The sequence below is a fragment of the Momordica charantia genome, assembly GCF_013281855.1.
Source record: "Momordica charantia cultivar OHB3-1 chromosome 4 unlocalized genomic scaffold, Mcharantia_2.0 BLBB01000004.1, whole genome shotgun sequence".
Lineage (NCBI taxonomy): Eukaryota > Viridiplantae > Streptophyta > Magnoliopsida > Cucurbitales > Cucurbitaceae > Momordica > Momordica charantia.
In genome coordinates this window covers 26,988,749-27,012,372 of record NW_028275162.1, presented here as the reverse complement: position 1 = coordinate 27,012,372, position 23,624 = coordinate 26,988,749, and the positions used below count along the sequence as shown (strand labels likewise).

The 23,624-nt window shown below is 32.4% G+C and overlaps 2 protein-coding genes across 3 annotated transcripts; one reads left to right on the top strand and one right to left on the bottom strand.

The window, feature by feature from the left end:
- Nucleotides 1-6,657: 6,657 nt before the first annotated feature.
- LOC111006380 (Leucine-rich repeat protein kinase family protein) lies at nt 6,658-9,749 on the bottom strand. Of its 2 annotated transcripts, none has more exons than XM_088122454.1 (2): nt 7,724-9,749; nt 6,658-6,854 (listed from the first exon to the last, which is right to left on the bottom strand). In XM_088122454.1, exon 1 carries the CDS (start codon nt 9,599-9,601, stop codon nt 7,790-7,792), a length of 1,812 nt encoding a protein of 603 aa, XP_087978580.1. In that variant the 5' UTR covers nt 9,602-9,749; the 3' UTR covers nt 6,658-6,854; nt 7,724-7,789. The 2 variants fall into 2 exon arrangements, with proteins under 2 accessions (XP_087978580.1, XP_022133975.1); XM_022278283.2 differs by lacking the exon at nt 6,658-6,854 and adding an exon at nt 6,869-7,207.
- A 7,935-nt stretch (nt 9,750-17,684) lies between these two features.
- LOC111006758 (uncharacterized) lies at nt 17,685-22,091 on the top strand. Its single transcript, XM_022278848.2, has 4 exons — nt 17,685-17,997; nt 18,188-18,364; nt 19,379-20,914; nt 21,691-22,091. The coding sequence occupies exons 1-4, from the start codon at nt 17,980-17,982 to the stop codon at nt 21,721-21,723; spliced, it is 1,764 nt and encodes a 587-aa protein (XP_022134540.1). The 5' UTR covers nt 17,685-17,979; the 3' UTR covers nt 21,724-22,091.
- The last annotated feature ends 1,533 nt before the right edge of the window (nt 22,092-23,624 follow it).

The following is a 23,624-nucleotide window of genomic DNA, read 5'->3' as shown; positions in this document are numbered from 1 at the left end:
TGTTTGCTAGTCATTCTTGTGCCGCTTTAGTCAAAAGCTCTCAACTTTTTGGCCTTTTCTTAGCAAGAAAACTAGAATACTGGATAACTATGCTGACTCATATTTTCTGATTCTAAAAGACATCTTCATTTAGTATTATTATTAATTTTTGGTGTGTGTGTGTGGTGGTGGTGGTAGCGGGGCGGTGGGATCTCTAATCTAATCGTGTGGTGAAGCCTGAGTCTCCACTGTAGATCAGGAGGCACAAAACATATCCCATTGGCTTTTGCAGGTTGCAGTTTAACAGAGAAGTCAAGCTGAGTGAGACGGACATTAAAAAGTACAATTCTTATAAAGAGAAGAATTCGGGGGGTGGTGGAGAAACCAAGCTGATATCTCACATATGACGTAGGAAAAGCATTGGAAATGATTATGTGGACCAAATTCAGAGGAACTCAAGGAATGCTGTTTGGGTCGAGAAGTCCTTAGGACAGAATTCTAAACACGAAAGTTCCGTACTTCCATAATTGATGGGTTCTAAACATGTGTTCCCTTGTATACATGTATTATATACTCGATGCCTAGAATAACAAATAAGATATTTGGGACATGGCAGAACTTCATTCACGTGTAGGGTCTGAGTTTCCATCACTCGTAAGTTTTATTCTTCATTTTCTGGGATCTAGTTACAGTTTCACTGCCTTTTATTTTATCATATTGTCGTTTTTTTTTTATTTTTTATTTTTTATTTTTCAGTTTGCCATATGCTGGTAGGACCGCTAAGTAAAAATTTTCCAGGATTCTTTGATGGAGTCAGTGGATCAGGAAGCCTTATCCTTCACATCCATAACGTGGTGAAGAGTCCTAAACACGTCAAGGACCTCATATTCTCGCATGATTCTGAGTCAATTTAGAAGAATCACGTTGGAGATGTGGGCTTCTCGTAATCAAACATGTGTAGCTGTCTGCCACACATAATTACAAAGAAAATATTCTAATGTATCAGATATTAGCTTCTAGTTGAATGGCTTCCATTTTGCCTTCAGTATTGATTGATTTCAGCAAGAAACTGTATCCATCATGCTTGGTTCATTGTGTACTGCTGGGATTGGGACACAGCACAGCATCTAACCAAACTGTAAATTTCACTTTCCATTGTTCTCTGACAGCAATTGCTCATCTGTTTTTCCAAAACGAGGTAGAAAAGCAATGATTTCCTTGAAATAATTTAATATCTTCATCGTTTTGTGGGCGCTGATGAAATACCAGACGTTCAAAATGGAGTGCCTCTGATTTTCTTCAGGTTAGCAATCATTTCTCTGATGATTATATTACATTTGGCGTACTTGGGCTTAAAACTATAGTTTTAGTTTAATATGTGGACATTTGGCTGTGCCTCGTGTTTTACAAACTTGGTGTTAAGTGCTCAGTGTTTATGAGGTAGTGAGGTCCCCCAATTCCCTTTTGTAGCTGTAGGAAAACGCAGAAACTAAGGCAAAGAAAGAGGAGCTGCTGGACACATTATTCCACAATAAAGTGACATAAATAACTACTTTTCTGCGTTTTAAATCAGATTCCTTCCCTCTCCACCCACGCGGACACAAAGTACAGTTTTACTGATGCAGTCTTTAAATACAAACAAAACAGCCTTACAACCCGCCAAGACCTTGATGAGCCATAGCCAACCCAACCCAACCCAACCCAATTAGCTTTCCTTTTCTCTTCTTCCTTCTTTCATAGTCCATATTTACCCCTTCACTTCCACACTCTGAAATGTCTGATTTTAGTCATTTCTGTGTCTCTGTTCTGAATGGATGATGACCATTGTTGGTCCTGGTCGCTGAGAGATAGGAAAAGGGTGTGGGTGTAATGGAGCGTAGAAGTAGATTTTTTAGGTCTCTGTTTGGAGCTTTTCTCTTTCTTGGTATCATCTGGTTTTCTCTCATTGGAGTGATTGATAATGCTAGCCCAGCATCCAGAAGAGCGCCAGACATGCAGTGGAAGCTGATTGGAAGAGAGAAGCATGTCTTTCATTGGCATTCTGATTTCTATTCTGTCAGCAAGAGAAGAGTACCTAATGGACCTGATCCAATCCATAACAGGTATACAGTTCTCTACTTGATTTTATTTAAAAAAATTGCACATATGTTTTGCTTATATTCCTTTCCCTGTGCTCTATGCAAGTATTTTCTTGAACCCATATGGTCTTCTTTTGGTTTCTTTTATTTCTTTATCTCCTTAATTTGATGGGTTTTACAATTTGTTGAATTTCTCTCTACTTTACGTTTCTATAAATTTTTGTCTTCTTGAGAACAAAACTTTGAAGATAGAATTTGGTCCCTAAAAAAAGGGAAAATTAGCACGTCTGAAGGTAACCACCCGACTTCAATTAGAAGAAAGATAAATGGATTGAGAGTTCTATTTCTATTAGTAAATTTATGTACTGTTACTCTGTTGTTTTTATCTCATCCAGGTTCCAATTCTCATTAGTATTTTCCTAGTGTACAAATTTTCAAGTATGGAACAGAATTCAGCTTCAAACCTAACCATTTGATCATTTTGAAATCATGACTGCTCTGCCTCTACCCAGTTTGCTTGGTTTTCTTTTTCTTTCTTTATTTGGTTGCAACAATTTGAGTCAGTAAAAGAGATGCAACAGACTTTCAATTGAGATGTGTTGAAGTTGATGATGGTCTCACTTTTTTTCCAAATAAAAAATCAAAAGTTCTTTTTTTTTTATCACTCTTTCTCTTATTTTTATGAGCCATTAAAGGCATTGGGGCAAGAACTTGACCACTTTAGTTCATAACCTTGACATTATAGAGAGGTTACACAATATCATTTGCAACAAACCATTGCAGACATGATAATCTCTCTCTCTCCTCTGTCTCCCCTTCTCTCTCTCTCTATATATATGACAGTGACTATTGGATTTTTGCACGTGAATTCAGGAGAGAGGAGAATTCCAAACAACCACCAATTCGAGCCTAAGCAAATCAAGGAGATAAATCAGCTGCAGAAAAAGCTCAGAAATGAACAGTTTTTTTTTTTACCTGTAAATGTTTTTTTTATGCACTCCATCAAGGATAGATCCTGCATTGAGACTTTTGTCCCCTAAAGCACTGACATGGCAACTGTTCTTAGTGGGTTTTTGGGGGTAAAAAGAGATTTTGGATAACTTTCCCAGAGAATTCTCAGCTGTTACTAGTCATCATTTATTTGATCTAAGATGCAAAGTGTTTGTTTTCTCGGAAGTAGAAGATTATATATAGTTTCTTGTCGTTCACATGTATATGCATTTGCTTGAATTTTCACTCAAATCTTTGCTGCTTTCCCCCATTTTTTTAGGCGAGACAGTATTGAAAGGTGAGGAATGATTGATTCTGGTACATGGTATTTTTAAATAGTAAAATTGCCACAACCCTTCTGCAATTTTAATGGATAATTATTTATCTCGGATGTCTGAGCAAATCTTAGCAATGTGTTCGATGACAAAAATAATTAAAAAGTTTTAAATTGTTCAAAAGATATGTTAAAGTGAGCTCAAAAGAAACAAGATGTCTTAGTCGTCGAACTAAGTTTTATACTGTATTCATACACGTAACAATAGAATTTTTAATAGGAACATTTGATAATTTCCTATATGTTTTTTTTTTCCTTTTTCGTACATATATAAAAATTCAAAAACTTAACTGCTAGAAAAACAAATAGATCGTCTTTAAAAAAAATAAGAGTGGTAAATCATGAAAAATTAAATCATCTTTAGAAAAATTTAATGAAATTTTGAAAATTTGAATATAATTAATCACATAGATAACACGTGGAGAATCATGGGGAAAGATTGTACTTTTTGATAATTGTACTCAAAAGCTTTGGGAGAGAGTAAAATTCAGAGAGATTCGTGAATAATGATCATGCTATGCGATGCATGCAAAAAAAGGGTTTCAAAATTTCAAAAAAAGGAAAGTAAAAAAGTAAAAAAAGGTTGGGAAAAAAAGAAAAGAAAAAAAAGCTGTGAGCAGCCCCCAAGAAAGGTTATGGCCACTCCCCCCTCCGATTGGATTCTCGCACTGTTAGTTCAACAAGACAACTCCGTCTTCATCTTCATTCTCATAGGTTTATTTTCTGTGAAATATAATTATTAAAAATTTTCTATTTTTCGTAAGAGAGTATTCTATTTTTACCGCTCCATATCTTCATACCCTTTCGTTTGAAGATCAATAGAAAAAAGTAGATTTTTCGACAAAATAAAGTGACGCTCTCTATAAAAAAAAAGATTTGATATTTAAAAGGCGTGTTGCACTTGCCATTGTCTGTTAAGCTGCCGACTTTCTTCTACTATTTATCTTTGAACTATATATGACGTTTTATCATTATTTAATTAACGACTACAAAAACATGAATCACATCAAATAAAAAAATTGAAAGTTCATGAAGGGCCCTTTGGCCTCTTTTCACCTATACTTAGATATGCACACCGTTTCCATGTCCGTGTATACACAAGGGACAAGGCATCAAAGATATTCCTTTAAGCCCAAAGCCACCCAAACTATCTCTCCGATATAAACTAAATATTTTATTTAATCTTTCCCTTTGTTTTATATGAAAAAATTAACTGTCACAGGTATAATAACTTTGTTTTTAAAAAATCATTCTATAAAATAATTTTAAAAGTTAATAAGTTGAACCAAAGGTAAGGATGAAATTTAGACTTTTAATTTTTTAGTTAACGTAACAAGTTAGAACTATATTAAACTGGACCAAAATAAGAATCCTCTAGCTTTTATCTTTTAAAACAAAAGGAAAAAAAAACTAATTGAGGATGAAGAATTGTTATAAAAATATAGATACAATTTAGTTTAGACCATGAATATTTTGTTTCATTTTATTTCCTTATTTTTCTTTTTGGTTGAATTGGTCAAAGTAATTATGGAAGGAAAAGATGGACATCTTTTAAAGGATAAGAGGAAAAAAAAGAGAGGAGAAAGAGAAGGGTTGTGGGTCCCACCCCCATCCCCATGGCATGAAATAAAGGAGAAAGGAAAATTGAATAGAAGAGATTCAATATTTTTAAATCTCTAATATTTAGATGCTTAGGATTCAAAGATGCAATATAAAAAATTTGTTTGTTGAAGTTTATAAAGATATTCTAATATCTATATTTGTGTTTTTAAAATTTGTATATTAATACTTTATTATGGTAATTAGTATATTCATTTAGAATAAATTTAGCCCAATTATATGAATTAAGTCCAAGTAAATTTAACTAATTTAGTTCCAGTTAAAAAAATTATAAATACAAGTAATATAAATTGATAGTGGAATTTAATTACCCAACTAACAGTGGCAAAAAGGGAAAAAAAAAAAAAATCAAGTCCAAACCTAAGAAACTTAATAGTGTAATTTGTTCAATATTTTACAAAAGAAATTACCATCTTTCCCATTATCTTCGACTTTTTATAGTAAAATTTCTAATTTCTTTTTCTTTTCCATGCGATCAAAGTCTCGAACAAAGAAAAGATCACTGGCATATAATTGATAGTCTCCTTGATAGGAGGCTTTTTTGTGAAATCAAAAGTAAATTTCTAACCCCGTTTAGAAGGGAAGTTCAGGAAAAGATCCCAAAAGAACCCGACCCAAATAGAGATTTTTGTCATCACCTTTTCTTTTTCTTGAATTATTGAATTGCGAAGAAACCCATCTCTCTCCAATGAACAAACAAACATAAATAGAAATTAAAAGAAATGGGGTTTAAGGTATCTGGCCTACAACTTTTACTTTTTCTCTCTTTTAATTTGCTTTTCTTTTTCGTTTTTTGTTTTTTCCTTATTTATTTTTATATTTGATTAGTTTTGTGATAGAAAGATAGAAAGAAAGACTTGGTCCAGACAAAGTAAACTAATACCCAAACAGAAAAAAATAAATATAATAAATAAAAAAAGTGAAAAAAAATGTAATATTATATTTTCAACTTGCATGGGGATGGGGCACAGATTCTCATCTCCTGCAGTTTTATTTGAATTGAATATTCCCATCTCTCTCTCTTCCATTTTTCTCGTGTTTTTTTTTTCCTCTAACAAATTCATTTTTCAACATTGACCCGTTTATTATATATATATATATATATATTTTTTTTAAAAAAAAATAAATGAATCCTATTTCTAATTACATAATGAGACAAAACATTTTTCTAATGAGAATTGTAGTTTTAATTTTTTGAAAAATGGTGCACGACTGCAAGTCAATATTGTAGTTAAGGTTCAAGACAATTTATTTTGTGTAATTAATAATTAACAATCTACTTAAATATTAACGTTTTACAATTATAATAAGAATTAATTGATGTTTATTCTCACATTTGTTCTATCTACTATTATTAACGATAAATCTTAATTAAATTCAAAATTTTAAGATAAAACTTTCTTTTGTTCATAGTTTTCTGTTAAAAAAGGAATCTTCTCTTTTGAAAGCTATCATAAATTTTATTTAAAAACTTAAAAACACTTTTAAAAGTGGGATTATGATAACAAAGGAACTTGAATTTTAAAATCAAGACTAAAAAACAAAACTATGATTAAAATGGTACTCCTTAACTAAGATTTTAAAGACATCATTAGAAGTAGATTACCAAACAAAAAGGTTATTAGTAAATAAATCCAATTTTTAAAAACATAAAACTGAAAACAAAACCATTATCAAATATACTTTTAACATAGCAACAATTCAGGACACGTATTTTGGAAAAATTTTCAAACCAGGAATTTCCAGGATTCATAAGTATGAAAATTAGCTGTGTGGTGTTGACTTTGACCAGCTTGAGAGAGAGAGAGAGAGAGAATTTGTGAGTGCACAACGGTTGAAAAGAACCATTTAGCCTGCAAAAGATTAATAATAATAATCATACAGACAACAAATTCAGAATTTGAAAGTTTCAAAGTCAATGCCTAACTCATCAAGACAATTGACAGGATGAGAAGCAGACATTTTTCACTTCTAAATACATATAGTGATATATATATTTATTTATTTATTTATTTATATATTTATACAGAAGCAACCGAAGATAAGCACGGTTCGAGAGTAGTCGATATCGAAACAAGTAGCCATTAGCACCTGGTGAGAAAAACCAGAGCAGCATTTGTGCAGATCATAGAAGAAAGAAGACACCAAAATTTGATCTTTCAGTGGCTCCTTAACATAGATGATATACATCCTAACAAGTTTTAACCTACATATTTCAATGCAAGGATCAAATACATATCATACAAAATAATGAGGGTACCACATAGAAATGAAATAATGATATCATTATAATTGGCGAGGCAACGATATATCTCGGTAATCGACTTCTCTAAGACATCTCATGGGAGGGGAAGTCAGAAATATTCTCAGCTATTCAGAGTCATTGATGGTCATTTATCACATAGCAATAAACAATAATGAAGCTTAGCTTATAAATCACACATACAAGGCATCGAGCAGTAGGAGAAATGTCGGTATTCGCATGAGAGGAAAGCCAATTTCATGTGCTATCGTTTCGCTCTTTTGTTCGGAAACATGGTATCTCTATAGAGGCAGTGCGACATTGAAAGAAAGGATAATAGATAAGTTACTTTTGAATCCAAGAACCTACAGTCTAATCCGGGTTTATTTGAATCATACAGCCATACGAAACAAATGTGGAAACAAATTTTTTTTTACGGGAGTCAACATGATTTACATTAAGGGGCCATTGAAAACTCACCAGAAGATGTAGAAATCCCAAGTCCTCTATTTCATGTTTTTGCATCCACCATATACTTCTATGGAGCTACATGGGTTCGTTATCTCCCTTGCCGAACAAAAGTGGGAACTCATCATCTGGTTCAGAGAAACTGTAGTCTTTAGCCATTGTCTTCATTGACTGATAAACCTGATACATAGACCACCTGTCCCGGGGCCGAGGAACGACGCAGTTCATTGTAATTTTCAGAAACTGTAAGATTTCCTCGTCGTTCTCTTTTCCACAAAGATTTTTATCGATAACATCCTTAATTTGACCCGAACTACTTAGCTGATTAACCCAATCCACCAAGTTGCCTTTATAACCTTCCTCTGCTTTGGTGACTTCTAGAGGTTTTTGCCCAGTGATCAGCTCCAAAAGCACAACCCCAAATCCATAAACATCTCCTTTTAGAGAAGCAACCATGGTGCTCGGATATTCGGGTGCAATGTAACCGAGTTCCCCTAAATCTCCATTGACAAAACTACTGTCGTGAGAATCCGTGGCCATCAACCTTGCCAATCCAAAATCCATGATCCTAGCATCATAGTCTTCATCCACAAGAATTACACTAGAACATATGTTTTGATGCATGAATGGAGGGTCGTATCCATGGTGAAGCCAAGCAAGACCCCTTGCCGCTCCCAAACCGATCCTAAACCGAGTTGGCCAGTCCAATATCTCGACATTTCCATGTAACAGAGAGAACAAAGTCCCATTAGACATATACTTATAAACCAAGAGCTTTTCCTCTTCTACAACACAGAACCCCAAAAGGGGGGTCAAATTCGGGTGCCTTATCGATCCTAACCGGTTCATCTCCTTTTGAAACAGCTTCTCGCCGAGCTTGCAGGTATTGAGCCGCTTTATGGCGAGCACAGAACCATCTGGTAGAACAGCTCTATAAGTAGTCCCAGTTCTAGAAGAAACAATTATATTTTCAGGATTGAAATTGTTAGTAGCAGCCATCAAATCAGCCAATTTAACTTTTACAAGAGGCTTTTGAAACAAGGAAACTTGAACAAGCTTATAGGCTCTCAATCTATCAGTCCAATCCCCACAAAGCCCGTCCCCAAATGTCTTCTTCATTCTCATTCTTGAGTGATACCACCACCACAATCCAAAACCTAACAACAGAGAAGCCGCAGCCCCAAACACACCCGCAGCTAAAATAATCGCAAGATTCTTCTTGCTCAATCCACCACACTTGGATCCAACAGGCCCCCCACATAGGTCACTGTTCCCATCAAAATCTTCCTTCCCAAACTTATCAAAAAATGAGGGAATCGTACCCGTGAGTTGATTATTTGCAACAGAAAATTTGCTAAGCCTACCCAAATTCGAAAGCTCAACTGGTATTGTCCCGGAAAGCTCATTGTTAGACAAAATCAACGAATTCAGATAAGAACATCCGGCAAGATCAGACGGAATAGGGCCGGAAAAGTGGTTGTTGGACAAATCCAAGGTAACCAAATAGGGAAGCCACTTACAAATATGCGGCGGGATCGGGCCGGAGAAGCTATTGCCGGACAGATCCAGTTTCTGCAGGCTAACACAGTACTGCAAGTCCCCGGAAATCGTACCGGCGAGCTGCATATCTCGAAGCTCAAGGCTGAGAATGCGATTCTCCTGATCGTTCCAGCAGGAGAGGCCGACGAATTTCTTGCAGAGGTTGCCGACGGAGGTGTTCTTGAAATCCCATGAGCTGAGCTTTCCCAGAGGATCATCAAGCGAATTCTTAACGCCGCGGAGGCACTTTATGTCGTCTTCTGCAACTGCCGCAGAAGATGCAGAAGCAAAAAAGCGAAGAACATGAAGATTCAGAGCGACCCATGTGAGGAAGAAGTTGGAGATCTTCATGGCGAAAAATAAAAACAAAAACAAAAACAAAAAAGAAAAATCAGAGTCTTCGAAATGATTGTGGAGGCTCCAAAAGCCGGAATGGAGGGTCTCCTTTTTGGCCTCCTCACATGAATGTTCTTCTCCTTCTTCCTTTTTCTTGTTTTTGATAAATGTTCAACTCGAATAATTTAAAGACAAAAAGACCAACCTTTTTACCAAAATGCCCTTATTCACTTTTCTCAAGTTCCTCTCCTCTCTCCATTACCATAATCCTTCAGAACTTTACTTCAAGGACAATTTTGGAAAGAGAAAGAATGGGGAGTAAAAGAGAGATTTTGAAAAATAGAGGCTAGTTTAGCAAAGAGAGTTGTCTAAATAAATGAAGAGATTCGACTGTGTACAGGTAAAAAGGGGAAGACATCCTTCGAGGCATTGACTACTGGGTACCATAAAATAGGCGGTTCCACCCGGAAAATAAATTTCTTATTTAAAACAGAAAGAACTGAAAGCTTTAAAAAAAAAGGGTTAAATAACTTAAATTACAACTTCTTCTCCTATATTTTTTGATTGGTTACTTTCTTTGTTCTATGTTGTTATTTTTAACACGATTTGATAAAATACGGCAACACGGTACAGCAGTTAACTAAATAAATTAAATACAGTTACAATCCCGATCAATTTTTTTAAATCTAATCCGTTCCTTACTAGACATAACAAAAAACTAACCATAAAGCATTTAAATCTATTTGTGAACTTTAGAATTTAAATTGTAATATTAAAAAATTTGAGAATTAAATAGAGACTAATTTGAAAAAATATTGCAAAAAAAAACGAGTACAATTTAGTGGTAATTGACATATATCGTCAACGAATCTAAAATATTATAAATTAAAAAGATTTTTTTTTTGACAATTACTTATCTTCATAGTTACCACCCATAAAAATTTGATAATTATATAATTGTTTAAAAATATAGGACAGAATTTTAATGATAGTCAGAAAAATATACTATTAATCTATAAATACTTAAATATTTAATTTTTACCTTTTAATATCCCAGCTAATTGAACTAGTTATTGTAATTGAATGAAAGAGAAAATACAAAGAAATGATAGGGAAAATAACTAGAAATGAAGCTAAAATAGAGATGAATTGAATATGATGACAAACGGTTTGACTAAGAGGGATCCATCAGGGAATTTTGACCAGTGGGCTGTGTCTGTCGGGGCCCACACACATTTCCTTTTGCCATCTTGCCCCTTGTTTTACCCTATTAGAATTTATTCTCTTTATTTTAGCTCCTTTCAATAAACTATTCAAAATAAATATCACCCACACTTTTTTTTTTTTTTTGTATTTTTACGTTTAACATATTTCTTACTTTATTGTACTTCTTTTTAAGTTTTAATTGAATTTTTGTGGTTTTAAAAATAATTAAGATGCAATTCGATGTATTGACTTAAATGAAAGATTTTCTTTGTGGGAGCTAATTATGATTATGCCAAATAATATTCCTCTTCAATATTAGTCATTGATCTCAGTTAACATTCAATGATGTTCCATAATTAGTTAATTAGGCCAGGGAACAATTGATGCTTTATGTTCTTATTTCTTTTTGGACTTTACTAAATCTCTTATTTTAAGTTAAAGAAAGTTATATTTTTTTATTCACTGACCAATCACTTGATGAGATGTAACTTAATTAATCATGGTGAAGTTGTGGTAATTGGTCATGAGTTCAAATCTCTCCGCCTCCACTTATTGTAACTTAATTAACATAGTAAAGTAGCCAACATGAGTTTAACAAAACGATAATTAGCATATGTCTCTAATCAAAAGGGTCACGATTTTGAATCCACCCCCACTCGTTGTACTAAAAAAAATCATAGCAAAGTCACGACTTCATATTTTTCTATCTGTCTTATTTATATAAGACAAGCATGTTGTAAACTTATGAACATTGTATAAAATATAGATCAAACTAAACAAGATTATATAGGATAAACATAGGTTAATTTTCATGTATAGATATTCCTATAGGTTGTTGAACACAAAGTTCTCTAATATATGCGTACATACTGGTGGAGCACAATTATTATATTCATGATAAACTTAGACACAGTTTGATATTAGTGATGTGATAATTTATGTATTCTAGTCACTAGAATTATTCTCTTGAGATTGTTGTACTAAAAAAACTTACATACGTTGAATTAATTAAGTGTACATATGGTTGTCTTATATATCATGAATTAGTTATCACGACCAAACACAAACGTCTTTTGTCTGTTTTCTTTTGTTCAAGTTTTTTTTTTTCCTTAGAACTCTCAAGTTCATTGTAATTAGAGCATGAACAGTGATCACACACAAGACGATTTTGTCTAGCAACTATAGACATATCCAAAAATGAATGGTTGTTTTTAGCCTAAGCAGCAATGAGAAACAAATATGCTACAGTACACATGCCTTGATTTCAAGTACTGACTATTCCCTTCACTATATTTTTTATACCATGCATTATTTTTATTAAATGTGATAATATTTCAGCTTGTTAAATTGGTTTGATTTGAAACATTTTAAAATATAGTTTCCCAACATTGAGATGGGTCAAATTTGATAAAGTAAGAAACCCAAAGAAACAAAGAGACAGACCAACTTGCTTGTGTTCCACTTGATGACAATGGACATGGGAACAATGGCAATAATCAATGTGGAATTCAACAAGAAACCAACCACAACATCACATTTTCCTCCAGAAAGATGCACTTGGATTTTATGACGCGAGTCACATTTCTGTTTGGGAATAATAAAAAATATTGGTAACGGAGGAGCATAAAGGTACAGGCTAACTTGGTACAGTAAAAAGAAAATTAACACGTAGATAATTCTTATGCTTTTACTTTAGTTTCAATTTCAACTCTATATTTTTTAAAGTTTGGTTTAAATACTATTTTTTGGTTCTATACTTTAGGTTTTGATTTCTAATGCTTTCAACTTTTTTCATTTTGAATCTCTATGTACTTCCATAACGTCTGTTTTGGTACCTGTAATTTTAACACGTGACCAATTTTATGTCTATTTTGTAAAATTTTAACATAAATTGTATATACAATTGAAATCCTTAAATACAAATTTATTGTTATATTTCAAAAAATTTAATTGGTGAAATTAGAATTATGATTGAAATAAATGAGATATAAATAAAAATGAGTAAACTCAAATGGTCGCTTTTTGAAATTATAGAGAACAAAATAAGCCCTCCGAAAATACATGGATTAAAATAATAAAATCGGAAAGAATTAAAAATAGAACAAAGATAGTGCCTTAGAATTTTTCCTATTAATTATCTGTCTTTTAAGTGAAAGTAGATTATGCGTCTTTATCATCATTAAAGAGTTAAGGGGGAAAAAAACAATTGCGACAAAGTGTTTTACGAATTTTTAGAAGTGACATTTTTTCAATATAAAATAGAAATTTGAAATTTTGGTTGGGTTTTAAGGTATTATTTTGGTGGGGGAAAAATGTTAGGGCTAAATTTTTGTATATATATTTTTTAAACTCTAGGGCTAAATGTTGTTTGAAGTGCAAAATAGATAAAATCCATTTAATTCATGTGACAATGCAACCACAATTAATTTGAATCAAGGAACACTGAACTTAGAGAATAAGTATAAAAGATTACTTCCTATGTGAAATTAATTTTATATTTTTAAAAATTAAGCTTATAGTCTCTCCTCCCACTAATGTATTTCTTTATCTTATTATCAATATTTTCAAATTCTAATTTAAATTTTAAAAATTAAAATCGTAGGCTGAATTGTTGAAAATAAAATCAACACATGGGAGCTAAAATGCAATTTAATCCAATCTCATTACCAGGCTGCCGTAATAAAGAAGGTTAAGTGGTTAACACACTTTTCTGAATTTATCTTTTTAAGATTAAATAAAAATGACTAAAAACTATTTTATTATGTTAAATTGTATTCACCGTATTTATAGAATTTTTTAAAATCAAAGAGAAAGTTTGGAAATCCATCCCAACATTTAATAACTCTCTCTAAATTTGCTACAAAAAAACAACGTTCTAAAAAAATTTACCGTAAAAAGTTTACTGTACAATTTGAACGAGCTTAAGCAAATATAGTATATGAAGAATTAAATATTGAAAAAATAACAACTCGAAAAGTAATTATAAATATGAGAAAGAAAGTATAAATCTTATTAAGTATATGTTATTCATTAATATGTAAACTAATCGAACGAACTAATATTGACATAATCTATTAAAATTAATTTATTTGACTAGCTTTTAACTAAAATTAAAAAAAAAAAAAAGAAAGAAAGGAAAGACAAATTCTTTCATCCTTCAAATCTTCTAACTAATATTTACTCTTACAATTATTGAATTAAAAAAATCATCCTGAAATTTTGAATTGATCTTTACGATTTTAAAAGAAAAAATATCAAGTATTACTGTATGATAGGTATTCTTTCTTAGCAATATTCAATTACGTAATCCATACATATACTGTAGTTAAAAAAAAAAAATCTATACATATATTATTTTATTTATTTTAATTGAATAGAGTATCTAAGATAGCACCTCGGTGCTTGTGTTCGAAAAGATGGGAAAAAGGTGTATTTATTTTAATAAAGAAGAACGCGTGCCTAATAATGAAGTTATTGACCCATTAATTTTACTGTCTTATTTGTTACCATTATTACAGGTTTATACCGTTAAGAATTTATTAATGTCAAAACGTACGTAGTTCAGTGATAATTGGCATAATCTCCAACCAAGAGGTTGTGAGTTTGATCCTCACCCATACATATTGTACTAAAAAAATTTAGTACAAAAATATATGAAAATGGAGATTCGAACTCATGACTTTGATCGACATATAACTATTTAATTTATTCTCTTAACTTTCGGTGATCATCCACTTAGATTTCTTTAAAAAAAGTGCTTTCTAAACGTAAGTTTATTCGGATTTTTTATTTTCTACCTCAACAGTACTTTTTATGAATTTGTCAACTCGTCATGATTTCAAGTGACTTTTTTTCCCATTTAGTTTAGAAGTATCAAAACTTTCAAATTCTTCCTCGTCAATGGAATTCTTAAGGCGTAGCAAATCTAAATCTCTTTTTCAAAGATACTTTCATTAAAGAATTATCTTTTATAAAAATGAGTTAAATTTGTTTTCTAAGAAAGAATTAAGAAAATATAGAAAATAACAAACTTGAATGGAATGGGTTCAAATACACATCATTAATCTATTTATATTAATAAAATTCCTAATAATGATTAAAATACAAATCATTAACCTATTTATACCAATATAATCCATCATAATAATTCAAATAGGAAATTTAATTCTAAACTATATCCTAATCTAAATCTAATAATAATTCACGTAACATTATCTAATAATCTCTAACATAATCTAAGTTCAAAATTAACTCACACCATTTAAAAACAAATTAATAATAGTAATAGACACGTTAAGTACAACAAACTCTCCATATTTCTATAATAATATGATATTGTCCACTTTGGATATAAATCCTCAAGGTTTTATTTTTTGTTTCACCCAAATAGTTATAATATAAATAGAGTCGTCCTGCACTTTTATTTATATATATATACACGAATCTTCTCTTCTCCCAACCAATATGAGACTTTGTTCCCACAATCAAAGAGCATATTTTATTTTTTTTAAATTCTATTTTATTATTAAATTTTTAAATTTATTTAATTCTTCAAGGTTCTAATTTAGTCTCTCAAATTTCAAATATCTTATTTTAGTTTCTAGAATTTTTAAATATTTTAATGCTCAAGACCTGTTGGATAATAAATAAACATAAAATATGCTCTTACTCAGCTTTTGTTAAACACTTTATTAAAAAAATTAATAATAAAAAGTTTAAAATAATTTTTATCTAAAGTTTATAAACTGAAATAAAATATTTGAAAATTTAAAGAAGTAAACCTAAAATTTCTAAAGTATGATTTAAATCAAATACTTAATTGCTTATGATGTCACATAATTAATCCATAATGGAAAGTAAAAGAGCCTCTTTTTTCGCCCTATTTTAAAGTCAAGATATATGATATTGGCAACGGCTGTATTCCTCAAGCTTAGTCAACGAGGACATCATTATATAGTATAGTTAGTCACACCTCCCTATTCAATTTCACCATTCCAACTATAATTAATTTTAATTCATTTCAGAATATTTCTAACAATTTATTAAATAGTTCTCATGAAATTTGAGATTTTGGAAGATGCATGGGAAAAAGGCATCCTTCGAAGCTTGACTTGTCCCTTAATTACTTGCGAAAAACATGTTTTCGTCTTGTTTTATATTTTCAAAAATTAGGCCTAATTTTTCGTATTGTATTTAATATGGTTTTTATTTTTCTTTAAAAAATTAGACTTGAGTTCTTGCTAAATTTCAAATAGTAATACATTTTTTATTTTTTTCCTTTAAAAAATTGACTTATATTTTGAAGTTTTTTCCTTTCCAAGAGAAAAGCTTTTAAATCTTATAAATAATCATACACCAAAGGATGTGAAAGTCTCCATTTTTTTAGTACAACATGTAGGGGTGAGGATCTTGAAAGTCTCCATTAATAAAGCGAAACTTTTTAACTCTCGTTAGGTTTTTTCCATGTGGCCACGATTCTTATCAACCATGGTATTATTTGGTTAAAGAGTTAAAAAAAATTATAGAGAAGGAAATGAAAAATCATCCACTTTTAAAATAGTAATATGTGTCTAATCTATTAATTTGATTTAAGAGATAATAATGATAAATATTTGGATAACAATAAATATAGTCATTTAAAATAGGTAATTTCAAAAGATGGCTAAACAACTTTCAGTTTTATAAACAAATAAGATATATTTTTTTGAATAATTAATATAAAAATATAAAGTACAAAAAAGATGCACGATCCATAGAAGCTTAGCATATAGGTCTCCTTCCTTTTCGCCACACTTGCAACCAACTCTATCACTAGCGTCACCCCTATCGTTGTTCTCTCACTTGATTATGTATTCTGTCAATTTGTCAAATTGGCTAACAAGACCTGTCTCCCTGGTTTCCGCTCTGTTCATCTCTTGGTGTGTTGTCTCCTTAAATTTGATGAATTCTGTCTCAACGTATATAAGCAAATTTATAGCAATAATAGTTTTCTAAAAGCAAAGAGAGATACAATCTCGAAGATAATAGAAGTTAAGATATTTTTATTTTAAAAACAATAACAAAACATAGAAAGGGTCAAAACAGACTTGTAAAATAGTTAGAAAAATACAAATGAAATTTTTTTTATTATCGAGAATATTTGACCATTTTTCGAGATGGGGTGACAAATAGAGACCTGGTGTAAATTCTCATAAATATGTTATGATCAGCGAGGAGATATAAAGATGGGTTTATGGTCAAAATATGGGTGATAAAAAGGGTCTGATTAGGCCTTCATAGGGTAGGAGCCCATTTTTCCTGGACATTCTGAAATACCAGATAATATGACGGCGTTTGCACAAATATATGTTAAATTAATTTGGGAAATTTTTAACTAAATGATTTATATAAAATTAATATATATATATATACATATTTTTTATACAATTCAGGAACTAAAACAAAAATTTTCAAAATATAAGGGCTAAAATAAAATAAGCACTAAAATTCAGGAATCGAAAAGAAAATGGTAACTCTGTAGAAATTTATTGTATTTAATTTTTATTAGATGCAAGAATAAAAAAAATGTATTTATAAGTATAAATATCAAAAGAAAATATGGAAGTTTCAATTGAAATAGAATAGGAAAACAAAAAAAAAAAAGGTTACCCGTTGAAATTAAATTATGTTATATATATCATATGGACCTACAACGAACGGCCTCGTTTCAAAATTTGAAATTCGGGAGGAGAGCGCTATGGAACCGCGCTCTGAAAGAAAAAAAGAGAGAAGGAAAAAAATAATAATAATGAAAATTAAAAATTAAAAAAAGCCAAAAGTACCGTTCACACTTCACACATTATTCTCCTCATGGGTCCCACAAAGTTCTTTTATGCGCGCCTCTGAAAACGGGGATCTGAATGCTGGCGCAACGGCACCGTTTCGAACGAAGCCACCGCCTCGTACGTCGTCGTTTTGTAGCCCTCCTTTGTCGTAACAGAAACTGCTCGCCCGCCGAAATTCGCCCAAACCGCCACCCCCGCCTGCTGAAGAAACAAACACAAATCTCGCAAATTCAAACCTCAAAGAGAGGGCAAAATTTGGTGGTAATGCGAAGAGATTCGAATTCAAAGTTGAAGTTCGGTTGATCTTCACTTCTCCTTCTGCTCCATTTGGCTAATAATCTGAGCTCGAAGTTTTATTCAGCCATGGAGGACGAAGCCCAGGTACTTCTCAGTACAGCATTTTGTCTATCTGCTTACCCAGAAATTACACATCTCTTCTGATGTGATCATACTTTTTTTTTTCTGATTCCTGATTTGGGAATGTTTGATGTGTTGGAAACTTGGAATCCCTTTTGTTTTGTGCTTGAAAGTATCGGATTTTTGGTCATTTGATTCACTTTGAGTGTTGCAGAAAATGGTGGCGCTCCAAAAGGCTTACGCTGACATAATTCTTAACACGGTGAAGGAGGCAGCGGCTCGTGTGATGGTATCCGAGCGGAAAGCTCTTCGTTTCCAGCAGGAACTTTGTTCTGTCAAGGATGAGGCACTTAAAATGCTCCTTCGCTTGAAGAAAATGATCGATTCTAAGGTACTTTTTTCAGCATTATCTTCACTTTCTTCCTCTTCTTTCTCATTCATTCTCAAAACTCATTAATTGGTTGTGGTTGGTTGTGTTAATTGCTATGCATTTGTTAGTTCTATCAGTGCCTCTTATGGATGGGCTCATTCTATTGTCGTTTGTTTCCGATGGCTTGATGGCAAAATTAGCTTTTCTACATTGTAGTTGTACTGTAAAATTCTACCATGGAATGAGCTGTTCTTCGTCTTTATTTCTCGGAAATGTTATACAATGGTTATTTGGCCACTTTGATTGTAGAGAGACAATGCTCTTTACAATTTCCAAAAACTAAGATGTCATTGTTATAAATGTATAAGTTTCTGACTGAACTGTTCGGGGGGAATACCTTTATTAGCCAGAGCACATTAGAATCCAACTTCGAACTGACGGAAGTAAGAATGAATTCTGCTGATGTTTCTTCTACATATATATTTTATTGAACCCCTTATTGGGTCGGGATGTTTACTTGTTATGCGATTGTTCATCATATCCTTGAACTGTTATACTTCATTTTCTTCAGTTATGAAGGTTTCTGTGTTCATGTGTCGCTTGTGAGTTCATTTAAAAAAATATGGCTACATTGGAATTTGTTAATTATCCTACTGCACACATCCTATAGCTACTACCCCAGAACCATCAGTGGTATCAGATAGTTAAAGTTGACGGCATCTAAAAGCAGAACGGAATTGGATTCTTCTGCATTATCGTTCTCATAATTAAATTTCATGCCTTTGGAATTACTAATCTAACTACATCCAGCAAACCCATTTCATAAGGTGACATGAAATTTCATGTTTTCAGGATTATAGTTTCTTACAAATGGCTAGAGTTCTACATCTATGATTTAAGGATCTTTCCCCAGTGCGAATCTGGTTTTCTAATGTGGTTACAAATGGCTAGAGTTCCACATATATGATTTAGTGGTGCCATTTCTAACTGTTCTTTCCTGTTTCATCCCAATGGATATAACATTCTCCTTTGCAGATGCATGAATCAGAAGTAGCATCATTATGCCAGAGGAGAAAAGTTGAAGAACTTGAAGCCCAACTTCATGAGGCAGAGGATGTAATAACAGATCTTAGAATACAGTTGAAAGAAGCCCTATACGATTTGGAGAAGGAGAAGAAAGACAAAATGCAGCCTTTCAAAGGGAAGATTATGAATAAGATTACTCTCTCCAGTAAGTCTACCCTTGAGCCAGATACATCTAGTCCATCCTCATCAGAAATGCAAACAGTGTCTTCTAATTTGAGGAACACAAAGATCAAACAGATAGCCCATGCAACAGATGATAGTGTGCCAAAGTCTGGCAAACGGTCACCTGTTTCTCCAGAGGACATTGTCTATTCTCATGATTCTGACTCTACCTCCACAGAAGCGAGGACCAAGGAGCGTGAATTATGTAGTAAGAGATGCACCCAGAGAACTCGTTCATCAAGAAGAAATTTCCTGGATTATAGATTACCTCTCGGTATTGATGTACAACGTAGGCAAGTCCTTGAAGAAAATGAACCTACTATAACTGGAAAGACAGATACAGGGAAGAATGTGCATGGTGCAGTGTTAAAGAGGTCTGTAAAGCTTCATACGTTAAGAAGGGCGTCCCAATTTGAAAAATGTAAAACAGACTCTTGCAGGTTACATGGTAGTCAATTCATGAAACCTCATCATCCATCATGCGTCGTTTCCCTTTGCAAGCCATATTTGAAAGATGGTAATGTGAGATCTGGTAAAAATGGATATACTCCACCCTCTCTGATGGCTGATAGTGGGAATGTAACCCAAAATTCTTGTTTGTCGGAGGAGTATAATGTTGACAGTTACAAAGATGTGAATGGAAATTCTTATGGAGGACAACTAAAAGGGAACATGAAAGGAGGGAATTTAAATGGTCACTCACCTGATCAGTCAATCAAGCCTTGTGATAAGTCTTTTGTCCTTTCTCCATGTAATGCTTCCATTAATCTAGACAACGATAGTGGGAGATCTGGTGAAGGTCATTCCAACGTTACTAAGCATCAACGCAAGATGAAGCAATTAACCTGCTTGGATCCAGGACTGACATCAACTAGAAGTTATGTTGATCCTACATCAGTGTCTACTAGTGTTACTGCCAGTACTAAGGTCAATAGATCCAGAATTTTCCAGAATTCAGCAAACAGTAAGAGAGAAATGATGGCATTGTCAGTGAAACAAGAAAGTGGTGAAATAAGAAATTTGATCTTTCCAAGTTCTGAATTGAACTCTGAAATGAACACTAATACAAAATATGAGCAAATATGTGAAGTTACAAATTGCTCTCCTTGCCTAGTAGACGAGAAAATGTCTCTCAAATGTACCATACAAAGCAAACGCAAGAGGGAAGCCATGAGCATTTCTGATGAAAATATTTCTCCTGGAAAGAGCAAGGGAAAAAGGAGGTTGCGTGAGAAACTAAAATGTGAACCAGAGCTCAAGAGGTCTAACTTGACCAGAGAATCATCAAGTGAGAGGCGACAGTTGTCTCAAGTTGCTCGTCAGGTTTGTTAAACATTTCCCTCCTTAGCACTATCATACTTGTAATGAAGATGAACTCAAATGCGATGCTTTGATTCATATAGAATTGAAAATAAAACCTGTAGTTGTTTTAGCCTGCAGAATCCGGATGTTGTTACATGGTGATTTTTTTTAAGAAGGAAATAGTCAGGAATCCAGGACTGATGCATTAATTGTGTTCGATATTTGCTTCTGACATTAGCCCAACTCAGCTTTTTGGTTGAGCAGTATTAATCATTCAGTCGTTAATTTTTGAAGTTCAAACCGGATGGGAAAAGCAATCACGTGATTCTAAACTGTTCTTAAAGGGCGGTTGGTAAGTTTGGGTATGTATAGTTAATAGCAGATTACATGTGTATAACCTATACTTAGATGCTGAGTTTGGAATTTACTCAATTTGTAGGACTAACAAACTAGGAGGTTGGAGTAAATAAACCTATAGACTAAATATAGATTCGACTACAGAAATCAAAACAATGAATCCCACACCCTTAGCTTACCTTAAATGCCCCCCGAGAGTTCTAAGTTTTTAACATTCAAGTAGAAAACCTCAATGCGGAGATTTGAAGTAACTTGTTTGGAGAATTTCTTTTTCTACTATAATTTTAGTAGGACTCTGATGTTGAATACGTTGCTAGCAATTTCCATGAGCTTCAGAACAGTTGTGTAGCTAGGCACTTGATGAGCTTCACATCATTTGGTTGGTTAAAACCATCACGGCTTTAGTCCAATCTTCTGAACTTTTTACCTTTTTCCTGCAGCTAGTATCTTTGTCTGGAAAAAGATGGTCGTGATCATGGTGATTTATTTTCGCCCTTCAACACAATCAGAACCTGGATATGATTTGCCATCAAGCACGTCGGCCCTCCCAGGATATGTTTTTACTTTTCCAAAGAATCCACAGGTTGGTGTTTAGCTTCATTTAGTGAGAGAGTGAAGTGAAATTATTTTGTGCAGTTTTACTTGTGTCTTTATCAAATAGTTTTTGCTTTCTAATATTTCATTTAATTTATAGGAAGAGAAAAAGAAAAACTAGGAGTGATTTTCAGCTTCAATGTGCTGATGTTGTGAAATGAGACATGTAGGGTCATTTTGTGATGATCTATGTACTGTAACAATAACATGGTTTTGAAGCAAGCATCCTTCTGAGTTTTGATTTCTACCTTTCTGAATTGCTGTTCTCTTCTATCATTATCTCAACTTAGCATTGACATAACACTGTTTTTACCACTGGTGAAAGGTGAGACTTTTTATTACCCAAAAGAAGGAAGTGAGATCTTTTGCAGGTGATTTTTCACTTTCCCATACACATTGGATCCTTTGTATAGTTTTTCTTTTTCACTCCCTTATTTCCTTCTTACAAGATTCGGTTGAGATTTAACATTCTATTGATACAAGGGATGTTATCTTTTTCTTTCTTTGAATTAGAAATGTTGGTACTGTTACTGACTGAGAGAGAGGTTAAATTTTTATTTACCGCTCAAATAACTTGTCTGAATTCTATGGTTTGAAATATTGATCGGTACCTCTATGTTTGTGAAAAACCTGCAGGAGGAAAACTGGTGTCAGAATCTTGTTCTTGTTCTGTCATGAGCCCATATAGTTGTCATTTTAACATTCAACACTCCCATGTGCAAATTTGGTTTAAATTTTATTTTGGTCCCTTTCAGCTTTTTTTTCATTTTGATCCCCGAAACTTTTGAAACGTCTATTTCAATTTCAGTTTTTGAACTTCAAACAAATAACCACTTTGGTTCATGAATTATCTTAATGTCTATTTCTGAACTTTCAAAAGATAACCATTTGGTCCTTGTTAGATTATCCTGGTAAAATTAAGAAAACATGTTATTAATTTGTTAATATCAGAATAAAATCTAGTACCAAAATGATTACTTTTTTTAAAGTTTAAGGACTAAAATAGATAATTTAATGGTTTAGGGACCTAAATAGAATAAATCTTAAATTTTAGGAACTACAATAGATATTTAGAAAGCTTAGAGATCAAAACGAGATTTTAACCTACAAATATTTAGAAAGTTACTATTTTTTTGTTTTGTTTTTTGAGTACAACATATAAAGAGTAGGAGATTGAACTCGCAACCTCTTAATTGGATGTATATGTAAGTACTGCTAATTTATGCTTGCTTTGACGAATTAAGTTATTCTTATATAAACTTCTAATGTGTTTTGTATTTAAAAGAAAAAATGAGTAAAATAATTGTTTGTAAGAACACTTTTCAACAACTTGATGCGATAGATTTTCTTGATTTCTTTGATCTCATATTTTTGGTTAAATAGTTTTATTTATTCTGATAATACCCATATAATGTCATGGCTTAGGGATTGATTCATGAATAATTCTTTCTGAACTATTACTTATTGTCAGTTGTCTGTCCACACATTAAATACAACTAAATAATTAATTTTTTAACATTATTTCCTCATAATTGATCATACTCAACTTTATTTTTTGATTAAAATTTATCATTAACTTACAATTAAATAATTATAAATAATCAATAAAATAAAATCTAGGGTAAATTTGTTCATTGAAATGGATTAATTTCTTTACTGTAGTAAAAGACTGATTACAGAAAAATCAAGTAGCATTTTTCAATATAAAACTAATTACAAAGTTCTCAGGTTATCCTATTATTAAATATCTTATTCTCAAATAATCTTTGGAAAACAAAAA